The 18,596-nt window shown below is 38.8% G+C and overlaps 1 protein-coding gene across 2 annotated transcripts; it reads right to left on the bottom strand.

Annotated features, from left to right (window-relative positions):
• Positions 1-10,525: 10,525 nt before the first annotated feature.
• On the bottom strand, positions 10,526-15,210 carry irf1b (interferon regulatory factor 1b). Of its 2 annotated transcripts, none has more exons than XM_088441607.1 (9): positions 15,068-15,210; positions 14,632-14,725; positions 13,607-13,706; positions 13,369-13,530; positions 13,255-13,286; positions 12,028-12,298; positions 11,648-11,670; positions 11,451-11,559; positions 10,526-11,135 (listed from the first exon to the last, which is right to left on the bottom strand). In XM_088441607.1, the coding sequence occupies exons 2-9, from the start codon at positions 14,716-14,718 to the stop codon at positions 10,984-10,986; spliced, it is 936 nt and encodes a 311-aa protein (XP_088297733.1). In that variant the 5' UTR covers positions 14,719-14,725; positions 15,068-15,210; the 3' UTR covers positions 10,526-10,983. The 2 variants fall into 2 exon arrangements, with proteins under 2 accessions (XP_088297733.1, XP_088297734.1); XM_088441608.1 differs by having other exon boundaries at positions 11,023-11,168.
• Positions 15,211-18,596: the final 3,386 nt, after the last annotated feature.

Genomic DNA, 18,596 nt, shown 5'->3' with positions numbered 1-18,596 from the left:
AAATTGTCGTCTTTGCCATGTCTGCTGTCGGAGGTGCCATAGTTTTCTTAGTTATGTTTTATATTTTCCTGCCCACAATTTGTATACTTGGCTGGATTTGGGGTGAGTATTCCATATGCATTTGATTTCACTTTACTGTTGTAATGCTGTACAAACAACCTCTGTAAAGTGTTTGTTTTTGTTCCCACCTTACACTGAGTCGTAAAACAATACGTTTTTAGACTAAGTTTGAAGTTCGGTTGTTCTGTTGTGACACCATGGGCATACTCAGGACGAGATTTGAATGTATTTTTCACTGCACAGTTACATTGCAGTGTTTTTCCTCATACTAGTTGTTTTGCCACTATCAGCCGCTAGATGTCACTAAACACAACCGTGGACCAGCGCCGGATATTCAGAGTTGGCTGATTTCAACGGGTCGTATCATGGGAGTTCCAACTTTGGGAGATTTTAACCATGTTGCCATGTTGACTTCTCATCCTAAACACCCCCAAAATGTTATTTCCCTCCATTTATGCATATCTAAGCATTCCTTGCTTTTTCTGCACTCTCAAGACGTCTCGCTTCCTGCGTAGAAATATAAGTACCGTAAAACACATTTTTAATAAGAAATGAAGCGCCAAATATCATTTATATGCACATGTTTCACTGTAGAATATTTAACATTCAATGATGTGGGCCATTTGAGTGACAAGTCTAAAACCAGGCTTTCCTTGCGCAACAGAACCATCTAGCGATTCCCTCGTGTACCTTTGTTTACACGGGAATAACCCGCTAGATGGCGCCAGATAACAAATAAAAACTGTCGTACGCGATCCAAAAGGAATGTGGACTAAGGAAGTTTTACAAACCTACCGTGATGCTTCAAAAAACTAAAGGTCGCATTTTGTGTTCTCTGAATCCTCTTTCCTACTTTATCAGCAGTGAGCTCCTATAGTTTGCTACAAGAGTACTTAAAAACTCTTATCATAAATCGGTCTGCCTAGGCCCTAAGGTAACCATAAGAAGCTGGCGGCCTTGACAACTAGATATTCATTTATGCCTTTTGTTGAGTGTGCTCTCATTACACAATGTTGCTATGTGTTTGGAACGTTGTGAGAAGTTAATTTTTCCACATTGTCAGGAAATGCATCAGAGTCGTGATTTTTTTCATTTTGTTACGTGCGGACACTTTACGTTAGTTGTTGTTTTTTTAATGGCAGCTCAGTGATGAGGACGAGGGAGACAACGGAAGGAGTTGGCCTGCACATGTATCGAACATTGTAATGTAAAAAATATAAAATAAGACATCGACAGTTACGGTGATCATTCTTTCAACAGGGTGTCTGCACAAAACTTCCCCGAGATGGATGACGAAGCTGCAAACTCAACTCCTTTCTTTCTTTCTTTCTTTCTTTCTTTCTTTCTTTCTTTCTTTCTTTCTTTCTTTCTTTCTTTCTTTCTTTCTTTCTTTCTTTCTTTCTTTCTTTCTTTCTTTCTTTCTTTCTTTCTTTCTTTCTTTCTTTCTTTCTTTCTTTCTTTCTTTCTTTCTTTTAATTTTCAGATCAACATTCCAACATACCGTTCAGACGTGAAAGCTGCGGCCGAGCGTAGCCCGTTTGCGTGCGGCATTTCCACCATGCAAATATTTGGACTGGCACTCAGGTGTTTTTGTCTGTCAAAGATGGAACTAACAGACATTTATATCTCCTTTTACATTAATGCACAAGTAGTGTTTTCTTATGTCTGTCTGTTGGGCAGCCAAGAGATTAAAAAAAAAAAAGACCGCTGGGTGGCAGGTGTGAGCCAGTGACCCAGAGTAGGATTTCTCAGTTGGAGGGAACGTTTCTCTGAAATTGTCTTTGGTGCTCCTGCTTTCAAGTGCCCCCTGTCGGAGACTAGAGTTGTTGTATATTGCAAGTCATGTGACTTCCCCTAAATAGTACTGCAGCCTGAACCTTGCACGATGCGTTTATACCCCCCGCCCCTCCCGCGCGACGTTTTTACATTCCACATTTGTGCTGTACCACTGAGAAAAGATAGAGGATGTCCTTTTAAACTTGCTTCTAAACTTGCAGTCACACTGACAAAACAGAACCAAAACATTTGGAGCATGTTTTGCAGTCATGCTGAAAAAAAAAACAAAAAACAAATTTGGAGCATTTGAACTGGTTGTACAGGTTGCTGTCTGCTTCAAAAAATGTTTTGTTGCAGTTGTGCCAGCGTGCCCACTGCCACACCCTGTGTTGATTGTCCAGCTAGACAAGGGCTGAAAAAAACATTCTCAATCCTATTCCGCAAACAGGCTTGACCTAATTCATGTAAGACAAATTTTTTGTTGTATTTTTTTGTGTGTGTACGTTTGTAAAACGTACAAATTGCTCATGTAACGTTCAACCGTAGCTATAAAAGTAATGACATCAAACTTTTTTTCCTCAGTTCTGCAAATGTCACCATTTCATAATCACTTTTATTTACATTACAACCCAACCTGGGAACTTGACCTATTTTGCGGGGGTGTGATCTGAATCTTCAACAGATTTCGGGGAGGAAGTCTGCTCTCCACTTGAGTGCCATTCAACTCACAAATATTGTTGTGTGGGAGTGTGCGCGTGCTGTCAGCTGCATGAACAATTTACTTCCTGAGATAACCGCAGTGTGGCTTATACACAAAAAGATCATATAGATGTCAACTGCACGATAGCCATTTTTTTTCGCCAGCAGCATGGGTCATTTACGGATCTGGCTAGTTAGCTAGTTACAAGTGAGGAGCTGCCTGGACTTTCCCATTACATTTGCAAGGCATGACAAACCAAGACATTTATAAAGATACTGTATGTGCTCTCCATCAGGAAGGAAGCGAATAACAGACAGCCATTGCATATTTGTATTTCGACAGTTGACTCCCACTATTATTGAGCATGAAGTATCAAGCGTAGGTGACCAGAGATAGCGTTTTCACCAGACCGGTCCCAATTTTAAACCTAGTGTTCCAAGTCCCAATGAACTTCACTTCATTGTCTTGTCACAGTTTTATGTAAATTGAAATCCAAGGTTTCATGTTTTGTTTTTTTTACTAGTGCACTAAGCTAATGTTGAGCCACGTCAATCACTTAGCAGTCAGAGGAATTCATACGATAAACCACAGGTGTCAAACTGAAGGCCAGGGGGCCAGATCCGGCCCGCCACATCATTTTATGTGGCCCGCGAAATGCTGATTCAACTTCAAGTTTTTGGTTCTCTTTCAGTGCCCAGTGTTTTGATAAAAGGTAATGAGCGTTTCTGCTCCTTTTTCAAGGCCAACAAAATATGGTGTGCTATGTCTTTGCAAACATGCGTGATACCATGCGAAAGAATAAGTTCTATTCTTGAGTAAGAAAAAAAAAATGTTTCTAGGGTATTCCATTCTTTAATAATGACTGTTTAAAAATAGGTGCTGTTTATTTATAGACTAGCAGCCACACCTTTTTTCTTATGATTTGAGCCCTGCGGCTTATATAGGTTTGGCTTCTCTGCAGTTTTTTTTTTGTTTGTTTTTTTTTTTTGCTAGCCACCAGTAGACAATCCACTGGTATAACAATGTGTGTATCTCTTCAAGGTGTCGAATACAAATGAAAAGATGTGACTCAATGGCTGTGCTCAAAAAGAGGCTTAAAAAGCTAATATTAGAAATATAATATTAATGTATAAATTGAATAAGATCTTGTATAAAAGTTTTTGACGCATAATTCATATATATACAATATACAGTATATGTATGATTGTATATATGAATTATGCACAGTGTGTTTATAAAGTCACAGTTTAATAATCAATCAATTAAACAAAGATTTGGGGTTTGAATTGTTCTGTAACTCTGCATTTAACTAATTATGTCGGTGTTATGTTCAAAATATCCATCCATTTTTCATAAATGTTTTGGTGCTAAACAACCCTGTCGAATATAGGATGTTGCTCCAGCAATTATTAACCATTAATAGTGAAAAATCCCATTTGACGAGCATTATCATCATTGGCACACAACTTAAGTATTTTCAAAGAGGAAAATTCTCGAAGAGAATTCTCGTCTGTGTCACTTTTTGTTCCCAATCTCTTTTTTGAACGTTTTTTACTGGCCTCTGATTTCAAAACTAGTTCGAAGTGTTACAAACACACCTCAAATGTATTTGTTTTCACAGTCATGTGATGTGGCCCGTGATAAAAATGAGTTTGACACCCCTGCAATAAACCAATTAAAGAGGATTTCAAACTGTTTAATTTCGCATTCATGTCATATCGGAAATAGGGCTACTTCCTGTTCCGTGTCAACGAAGCACGGGAAATGAAGTAAGACCTGAGCGAGTTATGAGATCAGAAATAGCGAATGTCGTCCCAATTGATTTTCAGTTTTACGAAAAAGGTTATACACCCCCACAAAGTGCTTACAATCTATAATTGATAGCTACTGTACATAGAAAAGAAAAACACTGGAGATGCGTTCAATGACCACCCATACAGTAGGACATCTCAAACATCAACCTAAATATTAATTCCATGCACCAAACAGCAGTTACTAGCCCGTGAGTATGTGGAAACATTTTGCTAATTATTAGATGATTCATCCACTGGTTACCAATTGACTAGGGATTGAATTTGGTATAACTAGTTCCTGGTGATTTTTGCATGTTTCTTTTTAGCAAACATTTTATTTCCATTTGCTTTTTTTTTTTTTTTTTGGGGTGGGGGGGTTGTTTGCTTTAATGCATTTGCAAGTTGGAAAGCAGTGCGTATTTTTCAGCTCTTGGTTCAACATAGGTCAACAGTACCAACAATTAGCAGATTCACGCAGGAGCTGCTGCTAGCCACAGCTTACATCCAGATGCTCACGCTGACTCGCTATCGTCTACCCACCGCACCCCGCCTCTTAAAGGCACATACGATGAATATATATATGAATAAATATAAACACAGCCCTATTCAAATGAGACCAAGATTTAATAACATTTTTAATCATGAATGTAACTTAATTTGTAAGCAGTACAACTATTAACAAAGACAATGTAATTGTAAAAGTCTGCACACCCGCCACGGAAATCAACTAGTCACCTTCAAATTCATGTTGTGTTCCTGGCTTTTGAGCAAGGGTATGTATACTTTCACAACTAGGGATAGGTAATTACCGATACCAATACTTGGTATCGGTCAATACCTGGCCTTATTTCAAGGTATCAGTACTAATTCTTTGTTCTTCTGTTTGTTGTTGTTGTTGTTGTTGTTGTTGTTGTTGTTGTTGTTGTATGTCTATCTAGTTCACTGGGGGTTCACTCTACAGTGTATTTGTGTAGAGTCTACACAAATAAACGACTCATCAGCTATTAAAAATATTTGTCAACAATTTGAATCGTGACATTGTAGATACTATTCAACTCAGAATCGTATACAGTACATTGATTGACCATTGTTGGGCAAGTTACTTCAAAACAGTAATGTATTATATGTTTTTTTATCACTGCCATTCCAAAGTAATTAGTTACATTTTAACAGTGCTGTGTTTGAAATATAAGGCATTACACTACTATTGCATTACTTTTACATTACTCTCACCGGCATACCTGACGGCAGCAGCACTTTGGGGTCTAGAAACCAAATAAAATCCCATGAGAATTCAGTAAACATTATACAAAAAAAAAAATAATAGCAGTGATGAACTTTTCACGGTTGTAACTAACAATTATTTTAAAAATTCATCGGTATAATTTATTGATCGATAAATCAAATTGAAGACATATCTTATGTCCATATTTCTAATCAGCAACAGAACATTATTTCAAATTAATCAGAAAACATTATTCAATGTTCAGTTACTGGATTATTTGATCACATTTTCAACAATTAGGCAATTAGTTATTTTTCCTGTTGGAGCGAATGTTTTATTTTGATTTAACAGAATGTTAGAGTGAATGTTTTATTTTGATTCAACACCAAAATAATCAGTTGGCTATCATTAAGCACAACAGAAATTGAGGTTGTTTAATATTGGATCATTTTGAATTGAAAAGCTTATTGATTGATCTTGAGAAAGTTTCTCTCTTGCCATGCTTTGGCATTTCGTGTAATTCAGATGACTGTTCTCACAATTCACACCCACACAGCTTTATGACACTACCCTGTAAACCTGGGCACCAACAGCGAGTACTTCGATGTTGAATTGGCTATTTATGGAAAGTCAACCTTGTAATGTTTGCAGGAATACTTCTTTATCCATTGTGACGTTTTTTGGGTGGCGACTCTTCCTTAACTCAACTCATTAACTAATTAACTAATTATGTCAGGCTGGGCCATTTTTTTGTGATGCTCCGTAGTTGTTGAACCATGCACACTGTAGTAAAAAGAAATCATTGGGGAATCTTACAGGAGAAGTGCTATGTCTGAAAAAATGCTGCACTTCACGATGAGACATAAGAGTTTGCGGTCAAGTTAATGTGTAACTACGTACAGGTGCTTTGCTTCAATAAAGCTTCAACTTGTCACGTAGCATCAAACAAATGCATTTTAGTTCCTTTTAATTCCTTTTTTGCATAACACAGGAGTTTCCAAACTTTTCCCCCCTGAAACACAAAGATACACTGGGACCTTTTTTTTTAGTTTCACTAATTAATCACTGTAAAAAAAATAATAATCAAGCAATCACACATTGCCTTTTTAATGAACCTTTAAAAACCTCCTCAGCAAGGCTTTCTATTAGAAGCGATAAGGAAAATTAGTGTTTTTTTTGTTTTTACACTTAACTCTGTCTACCATCAAACCGTTTTTATAACTAGCTTGTGGGCCATGTCAAAATGTTATTGTAGCATACGTTGAAAACCATTTCAATGTGAATGGCGGGCCATAAATAGCCCCGGGGCCCTAGTTTGGACACCACTGGCATAACATAACACATTAAATGTATCTGCGAGATTCCATTCCTGAAAAAAATAAAATAGACAAAACAGTGACTGCTTTGACAGATGAAAAATGCCATATGCCATTAGTTACACACACTGTTTTTGCCGCTTCTCATAACAACAAAGCAATGTTGAGAGTTTGAATATGTTTAGACTTTTTATTTTGAAGCTGGCAGAGATGTTAATCGAATGTTCAGAACATCTTCACAATACACGTGCTTGTCAGGTGGACGGCAACATGCGTTCCACCATCTTTACTTTTGATCAAACTTGACTGGCAACTCCTGTAGTTTAACAATTACGATGTGTGTGTGTGTGTGTGTGTGTGTGTGTGTGTGTGTGTGTTTGTGTGTGAGAGAGAGAGAGAGAAGCCACTGCTGTAAATATAGCTTTCAAAAACTTCTTTTTTGCCTCATTTCACACTATACCACAGGTGTCGAACTCCCGTCCTCGATGGCCGGTATCATGCATGTTTTTGAAGCTTCTTTCAAACACACCAGATTCAGATGAAGAGGATACTTTTCAAGTTCCTGCAGAGCAAATGATAAGCTAATTATTTGAATCAGGTGTGTTGGGCAGAGAAAACCGGAAAACAAGCAGGATACTGGCCCTTGAGGACTGGCTTCAGACATCTATGCTACAAACAACACCTTGTTTATGGAGATAAAATTATACCTTGAAGGATGTTTTAGAATGATCCTTTCAGCAGGTTCACCTACAGAAACCTTGTTACGACTTATATTTCCTCTAGATAGTCAATTTTGATCATCTTTTGGGCGCACCGCCTTGGCTGGCTACTTTGCATCTATCTATCTATCTATCTATCTATCTATCTATCTATCTATCTATCTATCTATCTATCTATCTATCTATCTATCTATCTCTTTACAGTACATACAGTATATATTTGTTTTGTTTTTGTTTTATCGCCTACTTCATTATTTGCTCGATTATGGTATGTAGTATGGAATGTATTACCATACATATGACATATGACATATGCTCAAAAAATATTCCATATTTTTTTCCAGAAATAGATTTTGTTTTGTTTTTGTTTTATCGCCTACTTCATTATTTGTTCGATTATGGTACGTAGTATGGAATGTATTACTATACAAATGACAATAACATCTCTCTATCTATCTATCTATCTATCTATCTATCTATCTATCTATCTATCTATCTATCTATCTATCTATCTCTTTACAGTACATACAGTATATATTTGTTTTGTTTTTGTTTTATCGCCTACTTCATTATTTGCTCGATTATGGTATGTAGTATGGAATGTATTACTATACATATGACATATGACATATGCTCAAAAAATATTCCATATTTTTTTCCAGAAATAGATTTTGTTTTGTTTTTGTTTTATCGCCTACTTCATTATTTGTTCGATTATGGTACGTAGTATGGAATGTATTACTATACATATGACAATAACATCTATCTATCTATCTATCTATCTATCTATCTATCTATCTATCTATCTATCTATCTATCTATCTATCTATCTATCTATCTATCTATCTATCTATCTATCTATCTATCTATCTATCTATCTATCTATCTATCTATCTATCTATCTATCTATCTATCTATCTCAGTGCTTCTCAATTGTTTTGCAAGGCCCTCATAGGAAAGACAAAACCTTAGGGCACCCCATAGATGATTCCCACTAGAGATGTCTTTTCACCCCTTTGTTCAAAATATTTCCCCTGTTAATTATTGCATTCTATTTATTTTCTCTTATTTATTTTAAATTTGAATTTCCATCGGGTTTATTCATTATGTTGCTTCATTTCTGATGAGGCCCTATTTCCAGTATACTTATTTTAAAACAAAATCTACGCAAATCATTTCCATGACCAACCAGCAAGCAGACCCACACTCACAGATTCTTAACTGCCCTCCAAATCACACGCAACAGCTTGGGGACAGGCGGAAAACAAGTATTTCACTTCAATCTCTGCCAAAAATATCTTGCCTCAATTTCATTCAGCCGGATGTCATCCACTTTCCACCCTAACAAGATTCGAAACAAGATTCTCTCAAATGAATCAAGAACCCTCTTTATGATGTTCTGTCTAGTGGCTCTCTGTCTTTGACTCAGCCATGTTTGCTTGAAAAAAAAATATTCTTGCCATGTACAGCTGATGTCGGAGAAAGCTCCAAAAAGTTCCATAGGGTAATAAAAAGAAAGGGGCTTCATATTCGCATTCACCAAAGCCCTCTGTCGTGAGAATTATAAATATGATTTTTTTTATTTTTCAATTCAAGACGCAGATGTATGTTTTTGTTGTTGTTTTTTGTTTAACTGCTGAACAAAATGAACCGTGTATGAACATTATTTTGTTTAAAAAAACAAAACCAACACGGTGCATGAGCTCACAACAAATTATCGTACTTTTCGGACTATAAGCCACACTAGTATATAAGCCGCAGCAGCAAAAATTGAGCAAAAAAATTATTTTTGTCATGAATAAGCCTCACCAAACTATCAGACGGAGGTTGTAATATCAGGCAGTTATGCAATGAGGGTAAATGGGTGCTTTTTTTTTTTTTTAATATATATGTTTTTATTTTTATTTTTTTTACATTGCCCACTTACTACAAGAGCCTATCTTCCACTGACTGAACATGTCTGCATGTTTTGCATCAACATATTTATAAGAAATGGATGGATATTTTCAACATTACACTGACAGAATACTGCAGTTTAAATACTTTCATACTTGCCTTTGTTTTGTTTTTTTTAGTAAACTTATAAACACATTGCACATAATTCATATATACAATCATACATATATACACTGTATACACAATCATATATAGTTTGTATCAAATGTACAAAGTCACAACCTTTCCTACAATTCAATTTAGACATAATTTATAAATTTTAGTACTATTTTTCTGACTTATTTTAGCACAACCATTGATTCCCATTTTTCTATTCTAGTTCATAGTTGTTGAATTTGACACCTTGAACACATACACATATTTGATTCACTGGTAGAATGTCTCCTGGTGGCTTGGGAAAAGAAAAAAAAAAACCCGCAGATAAACTGCACAGGACTATAAAATGCAGGGCTCAACTCATGGGAAAAAAAGGTGTGGCTTATAGTCTGAAAAATATGGTACATTAGCTGTAAATGTGTGAGATTTCTTTCTTTTTTGCTTGACATAGTATGGATTAAAATTAAGTATTAAGATTGTGCGCAAAATACCCCACACCATTGATTGGCCAAGCAATGCAACGTGATCATCTGCAGGAATGGCCAATCCGGGCATGTCATCACGAATTGAATTTAGTGTATCTAATTCTGTTCCATTGGACCCAAGTCAAGAACGACTGATTTGAGAATTACGTGACAAATACATTACTGTAACTGTCCTATATTTGACCACAGAGCGACGGGGCAAGAATTTAGCAGGCAGTTCTATTTTTATATTGAACAGCGACGGAATAGCATCCTTTCATATAACATTTTAAAATCATTTTTCAAATGTGTTGTTTTACTTACGTGATTTGACGTTTTTTTTTTACCATTTACGTCAACGTTTTTTCTGAAGCCATTTCCTGGATGTTTTAAATCAATAAATACATAAATCAAACTACATTTGCATTTGTTTTCCTTTTATTAGAAAAACCACAACAGACAACTATATACATATACATTTACAGCTGTATAAAAACATGTATGTTTGGGATCACAGAACTAAATTTAATTGTCCGGCTATCAGTTATAACAAAAAAAAGGACGATATTTCTCCTCTTAATAAGAGCTACAGTATGTACAATATTACAATATAAGATCTCTGGAACAAAGGAAGATTTAGACTATTAGTCCATCGGTGTCCCCTCACATCAAAAGTTCCTTCAAACGTTGCCCATGAACCAGCATGAAGACCGAAGAGTTGCGTGTGGCTGGAAGAAGTAGAACCAGAACGTTTTTGGCCACTAGAGTAACCGTCGGCCTAAAAATGTATTTTTTATGAAACAAGTCCTGAGAGGGTTTGTTCGTGGATTGGCAAGGGTCAGAATGGGAAGAGTGGGGGTGTTCACAATGCAAGAGTCTCATAGTGACCAGAACAAGTGACCATCGTCCACTCCCGAAGGGAACCTGCTGAATGGCGGGATACTGAAGTTACTCCAGGAGTCATCAGCTGGCATGTTGATGTTCGAGCCCAGCATTGTGTACTGAGGCAGCAGTTCATCCATGTCTTCGGCTGTTCAAACAAGAGGGGGCGCACAGTCAGGACCTTGAAGGACACATTATAACCAACAAAGTTCGACCTCAGAGATCCAGAGACCGAAGTTTCCAAATATAAATAAAATGGGGATTACGATGTTGGTTTTATTATACACTGAACCTTATTTCCGCCGCTTGGTGAAAATCTATGATGTAGCAACCGCGGTTTAGTAGTGCGGTGAAGGATGTTTGCGTGAGTGTCTAAGCGCGAGCTGTAGCAAACAGGAGCTTTCTGCCTTTTACTGTTTTCAAATCTTGTAATGTGTGGAGCACAAACAGGCCATGACCTTACCCGAAGATTCGCTCCACTGGCTCCCTGGACTGGTGCACGGGCTCAGGAGCGCCTTAATGTCACAATTGGCCTTGTAGGCCTGCGCGTCTCTCTCCAGTTGTTGGCAAATCTAGAAGTGGCACCGGAGTTTAGCGATCTTGTACTGTTTGTGGCCGGACAATTTTTGTCGTTAACGGGATATGAAAAACATGCCTCACCTCTACTATGTCGTATTCGAACTCTGGAGGCCGACCGGTCGTGGGCGAGCGTGACAAAGAGAAAAAGAGAGACAGAAGATGCAATGAGCATACACCTTTGGTTTTTAACGTTCTGCTCAAAAGTAAAACCTAAAGGAAGATTCAGAAGGGCGAAGGCATACAGGGAGAAGAAATAGTTAGCATGAAGGACCGTATGTCCACAAGTCAGGGTTAAAGAGAGCAGACATTGATGGTTTTGAATTTGGATTTGTCCAAAAGAGTAATTATATCAGTAAAAATGGATAAGGACAATAAGCAAGAGAATTAGAAGATCAAATTGAGGATAGACGCTACTGACAAAAGAAATGAGCACAGTTGAAACAAGCCAGTAGTTGTCTTACCGGGGCTGCGCTCGGGCGAGACTTGGAATCTGTCCTCAAAGCTGCTGGACAGGTCATTCCCTAACTCAAACGCTGCGAGATCTGAGAACGATACCCTCCATGCCTCTTGGTCATCCGTCCGATTCCTTGTCTGCTCCTCGCTGTCTTTCAAATCCGTACTACTCATGCTGTCCACCATGTTCTGAGGGAACGGCGAGTTGTCGTGCAGCCTAGATGTGTCAAGCGGCGACTGGGTATCTATGTAGTCTGTATCTGCTGCCGCAACCTTGACCTGCGGGAAAGATTCGCCGGTAAGATCCAAGCTAGTGTTTCGCTAAAAGTACCGATGACACTTTTCAAGTCTCAAAACGTGGACCGTGTCCTGGGATCAAAAAGGTGAGGGTATTTTCCTGGGAATGTATCAACAATAAGAGAGTTTTGAGTGGAAATGGGGATTCAGGAGTGGTAACCATCAATCTCTATGTCATTTGGTTCTAGGGTCAAGGGTAAGGAGTTGCACTGATAATTTGGAGTCAGAGGTGATGTGGCCAAAATGTGTGGACCGTATAGAACTACAGTCGGCTGTTGATTCGTGTTTAACCTTGTTGACACAAGAATCCGTCTATCCATCCTGAACACTTATCTACACAAGGGCCATGGGCGTGCCAAACCCTATCTCAGCTGTCTACTGTGGCAGTAGGCAGGATACACCGTGAACTGGTTGCCGGCTAATTGCTGTGACACATCATTTGGATTATTTTCTCGGAGTGAAAATGTGCTTGTATGTTACTGTCAAATTATCAACGGTAAAAGAAGTAGGGGAGATAGCAATTATAGTGTTGTGACTCGGTTGTTGATTTATTGTCATCTGGAACTAAGGTCAAACAGGTGTACTGTAACGATGGTGTGTGAGGGATCGCGAGCTAGTAATTAAGATTCAAGAACTGGGTTGCTGACTCATGGGAAATCTGGACCTGAAAGTGTGTTAAGAGCAAAAGTAGAAGCATGTGGTAAAAGTCTCTTGCGATAGATAGGTTGTTGGACCTTGGGTCAAAGATGTGTATGAAGAAAGAGGCATAAGGTAAATATCTAAGTACTGTATGGATCTTGGTTTTTGACTCGTGCAATACTTGGACCTTGAGTTAAAATTTTAGTGTTGAAAAGCTGAGGGTACCACTGCACTGACTAAACATTATTTGCTCAAGTGTCATAAAATACGGCTCATACAATCTTGGAAAAAGTGTTTACCTGCTTCCTCGGCTTGACTTTGTCTCGCTTTACTGCAGGGGAACAAAACAGTTCGGATGTTATTTTATGCTCAGTGGGAAACTGGGTTGAGTGGACAGTGTCAAATGGACCCACCTCTCTGTTTTAGGGGCAGCATCCGGAAGACTCTCATGGCCAAATGGCCCTTGTTGACACTCTTGTCCTTTACTTCCTCGATGTCGGGCAACGAGTTCATGGCGCAACGGAAGTTGGCCTTCCAGGTCTTGGCGTCTCGGGTGTCACCCTCCACATATTTCCCTGCCAAAAGGTTTTTACCCACGGTCAGGCTTAACATGCCGTGCCAGCCAATATGTGGGAACAGGTCTCCGCTCACCTGTGTGGATGGCCCACTTCTTGAACAGGCAAGCGTCTTTGTCCATGTCCCAGCCGTGGCGGGCCGCATGCTTCCAAGGAATAGAGAACATGGTCTTCTCCTGGAATAGAAAAAAAAGCAATTAGTCACCGTGGCAGCGTAGGTTCAGCATCCACCGATTGGCGGTTATAGTGATTATAGTGCACATTTCACCTGCAACGTACCAAAGGTAAGAGATTTTTGTTTGATTTTCTAATTGAATGTGAATTTAAAAATAAAAAAATTAAAAAACAATTTCCAACTTCAGCTCTTTAAGCATATCAATAGTATTTAATGTTTTTTTTTTTGGGGGGGGGTGCTCATTCCAATATTTCACAGAATACAATTCCAATAACTGGTTAATAGGTTGATTAATTAAAACCATATGTAATTCAGGGGTGTCAAATTCATTTTTATAGCGGGCTACATTGTAGTTATAGTTTCTGTCAGAGGGCCGGTATGACTGTGAATACAAATACATTTTAGGTGTGTTCATCACACTTCTAACTACTTTTGAAGTCAGAGTTTCCTTGTAACAATAAGGATACAGTATGCAAACCAAGAAAAACATTTGACTGTTTTGTACTATGTCCTTCGACTTTACAGGAAAAATTCTGCATTTTATTTGTTAGAGCGGGTCAAAATAATGCAGGTCAAATAATGTATTGGTTTAGTTATGTTCCAATGGAGCGAATCAATGATATAATTTAGATTTTAAGACTTACAGAAGTTCTTTGGTGAACAAAAATTACACATTAGTTAGTGCACATACAGTATCTACAGGCTGTAAAAAAAAAGTGCTATAAGCTGTATGAGTAAAACCTGGAACTGAGAATATAGTATTTTAATTTAAAAATATTTATTTTTAACGTCACTTTTCATCTTGTACAAACTGGAAAATTCGAATAGATCAACGTTTTAGACGAATGACAAGAGAGTCAATATGTTTGTAAGCAGCAGCAGAAATGTTCAGTGCAGGCTGAAAACGTGGAAAAAGGAGTCTTTACCTTATCTAGCCAGGCAAGACCGGAGATGCTTTTGGACTCGATCATGCTCTCCAGCCAAGGGCGCATCTTCATCCTGGACACAGGCATGTTGGACCTACAAAAACATACCCAAGGAGTTACTTCAGTAATTGTTTATATTCTATAAACTATGCGAGCCGGAGTAAAGCGGCGACATCCCCCACACCCACGCAGATCTTTCAATTTATTGCCTATAACGTTGAGAGTTCACCGGCGGGTCACGGCTAGGATGTGCAGAAAATAGTGCGACTTCTAGAGAACTCTGAGAACTTTTGTCTTACAAGCACATTGTAAACGCTTCAAAATCATGCAAATGCGCCAAAAAAAGTACATTAGACCTCCTCTTAAAATAATAATAATAAAAAAATACACATAACAATTAAAATGATAGATTCATGCTCTGTGTCCATTTACTTACTAATGTGGTCACCGGTGAGGATAGAAAAGCAGAAAAATATAATCTCCTGTAGAGGGTATTTCCACAAGTGCTTCTTCCGCACTTTCTTCGCCTTGTTTTCTTCTTATCAAATTCAAACAGAAGTGGCAACAGCAGCAGCGCGCTTCTCCTCTTTTATACTGATGTCCAAGGAGGGGTGGTAATCCCCACATGGCTGAAGCAGTGCGCTGCAAAAAGTGGCCGCCTAACAGCAGCAGAAACGGTGGTGTACGTCGTGTTTGTTACGTAAACCAAGTGCCATATTGAATTATCTCTATCCCCCACAAAGGCTTGGTGTTACAAATTACTATTGTGTCCAAAATAATTGGAACGCGTAAAAATAAAAAAAAATACCGCATGTCAAATGTATGTTTTCAGTCTCAAAGTCAATTTTACTCGCGCTTTGGCATTTAGAGCGTCTTTTTTTCATATAAATTCACACTCAAGTGCAAACAAAAAATATATTACAATGATGCCGTAATGGGTTCTTTCTTTTTTATGCAGTATCTCCTTTTTTTGCAATTGAATGTCTCGCTGAGGTCAAGAACATTTTACAGCGTGCTGCGCATGCGCACCAGTGTCTTTTCCAGCCGCCGCTCTGGAGTTTCAGCGAAGTCACGTGATTGAAGAGACGAAGAAGTCGAAGCCGGGCTAGGCGTGGTTTGCCTATTGCAGGCGTATTACTACCTTTAATTAGCACTTGTTTCGGCCCTGTCAAGATTATTCTCTTCAATGAAGAGATATGCGTGGTATTGTTGTAATGTTGTCGTGTGCAAGATGGGGCCATTTGAACAGGTTCAGATTAAATAATAAATTGTCTCTTGTGTTTTATACACATGCATGCCAATTATTAGAATTATATCTCATAAAGGGCAATTTCTGAATCAATCTGGACCTGATCAAGTAGCCCTCTCTTTACAATTAAAATAATTTATGTATAATTGAGTAATCTAATTGCGTAGATGCAAATGTTTATTGTCTAAAGCATATTCGTAAATATCAAGTATTGCATCAGATTTCATAATCGTCTTCAAAATTGTAAAAATACCAAAATGTCCACTTTTTTAACATTCGAAACTGCGTCAAAGCACATTCCCAAATTCACCCACGCCATTGCATCATCGTCGCCCTAATCGACGTTCCATCCTGCTCCGCCTTTTTTAGTTAGCGTAAACAAAACTGGTGAGAGGAAGTTGAGCGCCTTCGCCGAAATGGTACAGTGATTTTAGCCGCCGCTAGAGAGAGCCAATGAGTCGTTTTGGAGGGAGGCGGAATGGTGACGTCACATGTAAGGAAATCGGCTACGTATCCATTTACACGCGCGAACACCTGGAGGGTCGAGTTTGGACGTGCGTGCGCATGCACTGTCATGTGGGTTGAGAAGAATTCCGTGCAGTTTTTGAGGTGGTTTCTGAAAATCCTGACATCATCCCCTGGTTTTCCCCACTTTCTTAGTGTGCGCGTGACTGTGTGCGTACGTGTTTGTGTGTCTGTGTGGGTGTATGTGAAGGAGGAGAGGGAGAAGAATGGAGGGATGGAAGTCAGGTGACTTATCAGAAACTCCGACATTTAGTGAGTTGTGCGAGTGATTTTTTGCGACAGAGCAGAGTGCGCATGTGTTGTAAAGACTGTGTGAGAATATGTACATACTGTACGTTAGAGTGGTGAGTAATGTGAGAGTGACAATGTTTGTGTGTGTCTCTCTCTTTCTCTCTCTCTCTCTCTCTCTCTCTCTCTCTCTCTCTCTCTCTCTCTCTCTCTCTCTCTCTCTCTATATATATATATATATATATATATATATATATATATATATATATATATATATATATATATATATATATATATACATACATACATACATACATACATACATACATACATACATACATACATACATACACATTTTCTGAAGCCGCTTATCCAGCTCGCAGGCTTGCTGGTACCTATCCCAGGAGTAGCTTTGGGCAGGAGTTTGGGGACACCCTGAACTGGTTGCCAGCCAATTGAGACGAAAAACCATTCACGCACCCAACCGCACAACCACACCTAAGGACGATTCAACATGTCTACTTCGCCTGCCATGCATGTTCTTGGAATGGAGGGTGGAAGCCGGAGTGCCCAGAGAGAACCCATGCTGACTCGGGGAGAACATGCAAACTCCTCTCAGTTTGCCCTGTGTGCGTTATGTGTTACGCACTATGTCAGTCATGAAACGCACACAGGGCAAATGCAGTTGTTGTCGAGGCAGTAGGCACAGGCACGCACACACATTGTCGAGGCAGAGTCACAGTGAGGACTGGACGTTCACCAGACCATTGGAAATCTCTTACTTAGATTTCTTTTATAATAAAATGGTATTTCAAGTGTAAACTCTCTATTGTTATCATGTTTGATCATGCATAGATTTGACTTGAATTCGACATCCGGGCCACTGCTAATATGAGTACAACGGCGCGAAACTTCAAAGGGAAAGGGTAAGTGTTCGTTTACTGTACAGTGTATAGTGTATAAGGTTTAATCATTTAAGATTGAAGTAAATACGTGTACTGCAGTAGTTCTACGGGCCCGTGGTATGTGCATTCAGTTATTTTGTCTGCCTGGCATGCAAGAAACCGTCCCACCATGTCTCTCAGTAATACAGCCCCCCCTTTTAAAAGGAATCATATATTAGGTTGTTATCATTATGTGTTTATTCCTTGTGTAGAATAGAGTGCATTGCTATCCTTTTATGCAGGCCTACTTCATCTCGCCCCAGTCCTTAGATAAAGCTGTTGACACAGGAAAGTGTGAGCTGGGACCTTGGCCCAGTTGTTGGTGGCGCCCGGCTGGCTCTTTTTGTTACGTCTTGTAATGTGCAATGCTTTGCTGAATGAATAAAAAGCAGGCGGGGACGCTTGAGCCACGAATGCTGTTGGCAAGCATGAGAATGTATGCCAAGCCTTCCGTTTGCCGGCAGAGAAAAGTCAATCTTGGATGGTCGGAGTTACTATTTTGGTGCTTAGCAGCTGGGCTTGTCTTCTTTTAAAGATAACTTTGACAAAACGCGAAAGACCGAGGGCGTGAAAATCAAAGCGCAAAGTAGCAAGGGATCACTGTATATATATGAACTAAAAACAACTAGGTAAATAAATACAATTAAACACTATTTTCAGAGGAAGGAAAATGCCACAATCAAAATATGTTGTTGTACAACTTCTTTTCAAGGAGTACAACGAAGTGCAAGGAAAATAAAAGAGTAAAAGAATGCAGTGTTGTGTCTTTTTGGGCAATGGGTGGCAGCCAACCATGTAATGTCATGTGATGACATACATGACAGAAAAAGTTATAAATTCAGGAATAAGAAGTCATGTGAAATACTGAAGCACTGTATGCTAACCGTGGAGCTATAAATAAAATATATTTTAAAAGAAATAAGACTGAGTGTTGATGATACAACACAGACCAAAGCCGAATTATCGTAATGGCACAGTTGGCGACCCCTGCTGGTCGCCCGCATGGTGAATTTCTTTGG

The sequence above is a fragment of the Hippichthys cyanospilos genome, chromosome 18 (assembly GCF_059441005.1).
Source record: "Hippichthys cyanospilos isolate Australia breed blue-spotted pipefish chromosome 18, RoL_Hcya_1.0, whole genome shotgun sequence".
Taxonomy (NCBI): Eukaryota; Metazoa; Chordata; class Actinopteri; order Syngnathiformes; family Syngnathidae; genus Hippichthys; species Hippichthys cyanospilos.
This window is presented reverse-complemented; position numbering and strand designations above follow the sequence as displayed.

What these genes read in the sequence shown, in the direction of transcription:
- irf1b (XM_088441607.1), bottom strand. Translation starts at nt 14,718, where the DNA reads ATGCCTGTGTCCAGGATGAAGATGCGCCCTTGGCTGGAGAGCATGATC. An exon ending in AAGTCAAGCCGAGGAAGCAG is followed by an intron (nt 12,299 to 13,254) that starts GTAAACACTTTT and finishes TCTTTCCCGCAG; the next exon opens with GTCAAGGTTGCGGCAGCAGA. An exon ending in CTCGCCCGAGCGCAGCCCCG is followed by an intron (nt 11,671 to 12,027) that starts GTAAGACAACTA and finishes GTCGGCCTCCAG; the next exon opens with AGTTCGAATACGACATAGTA.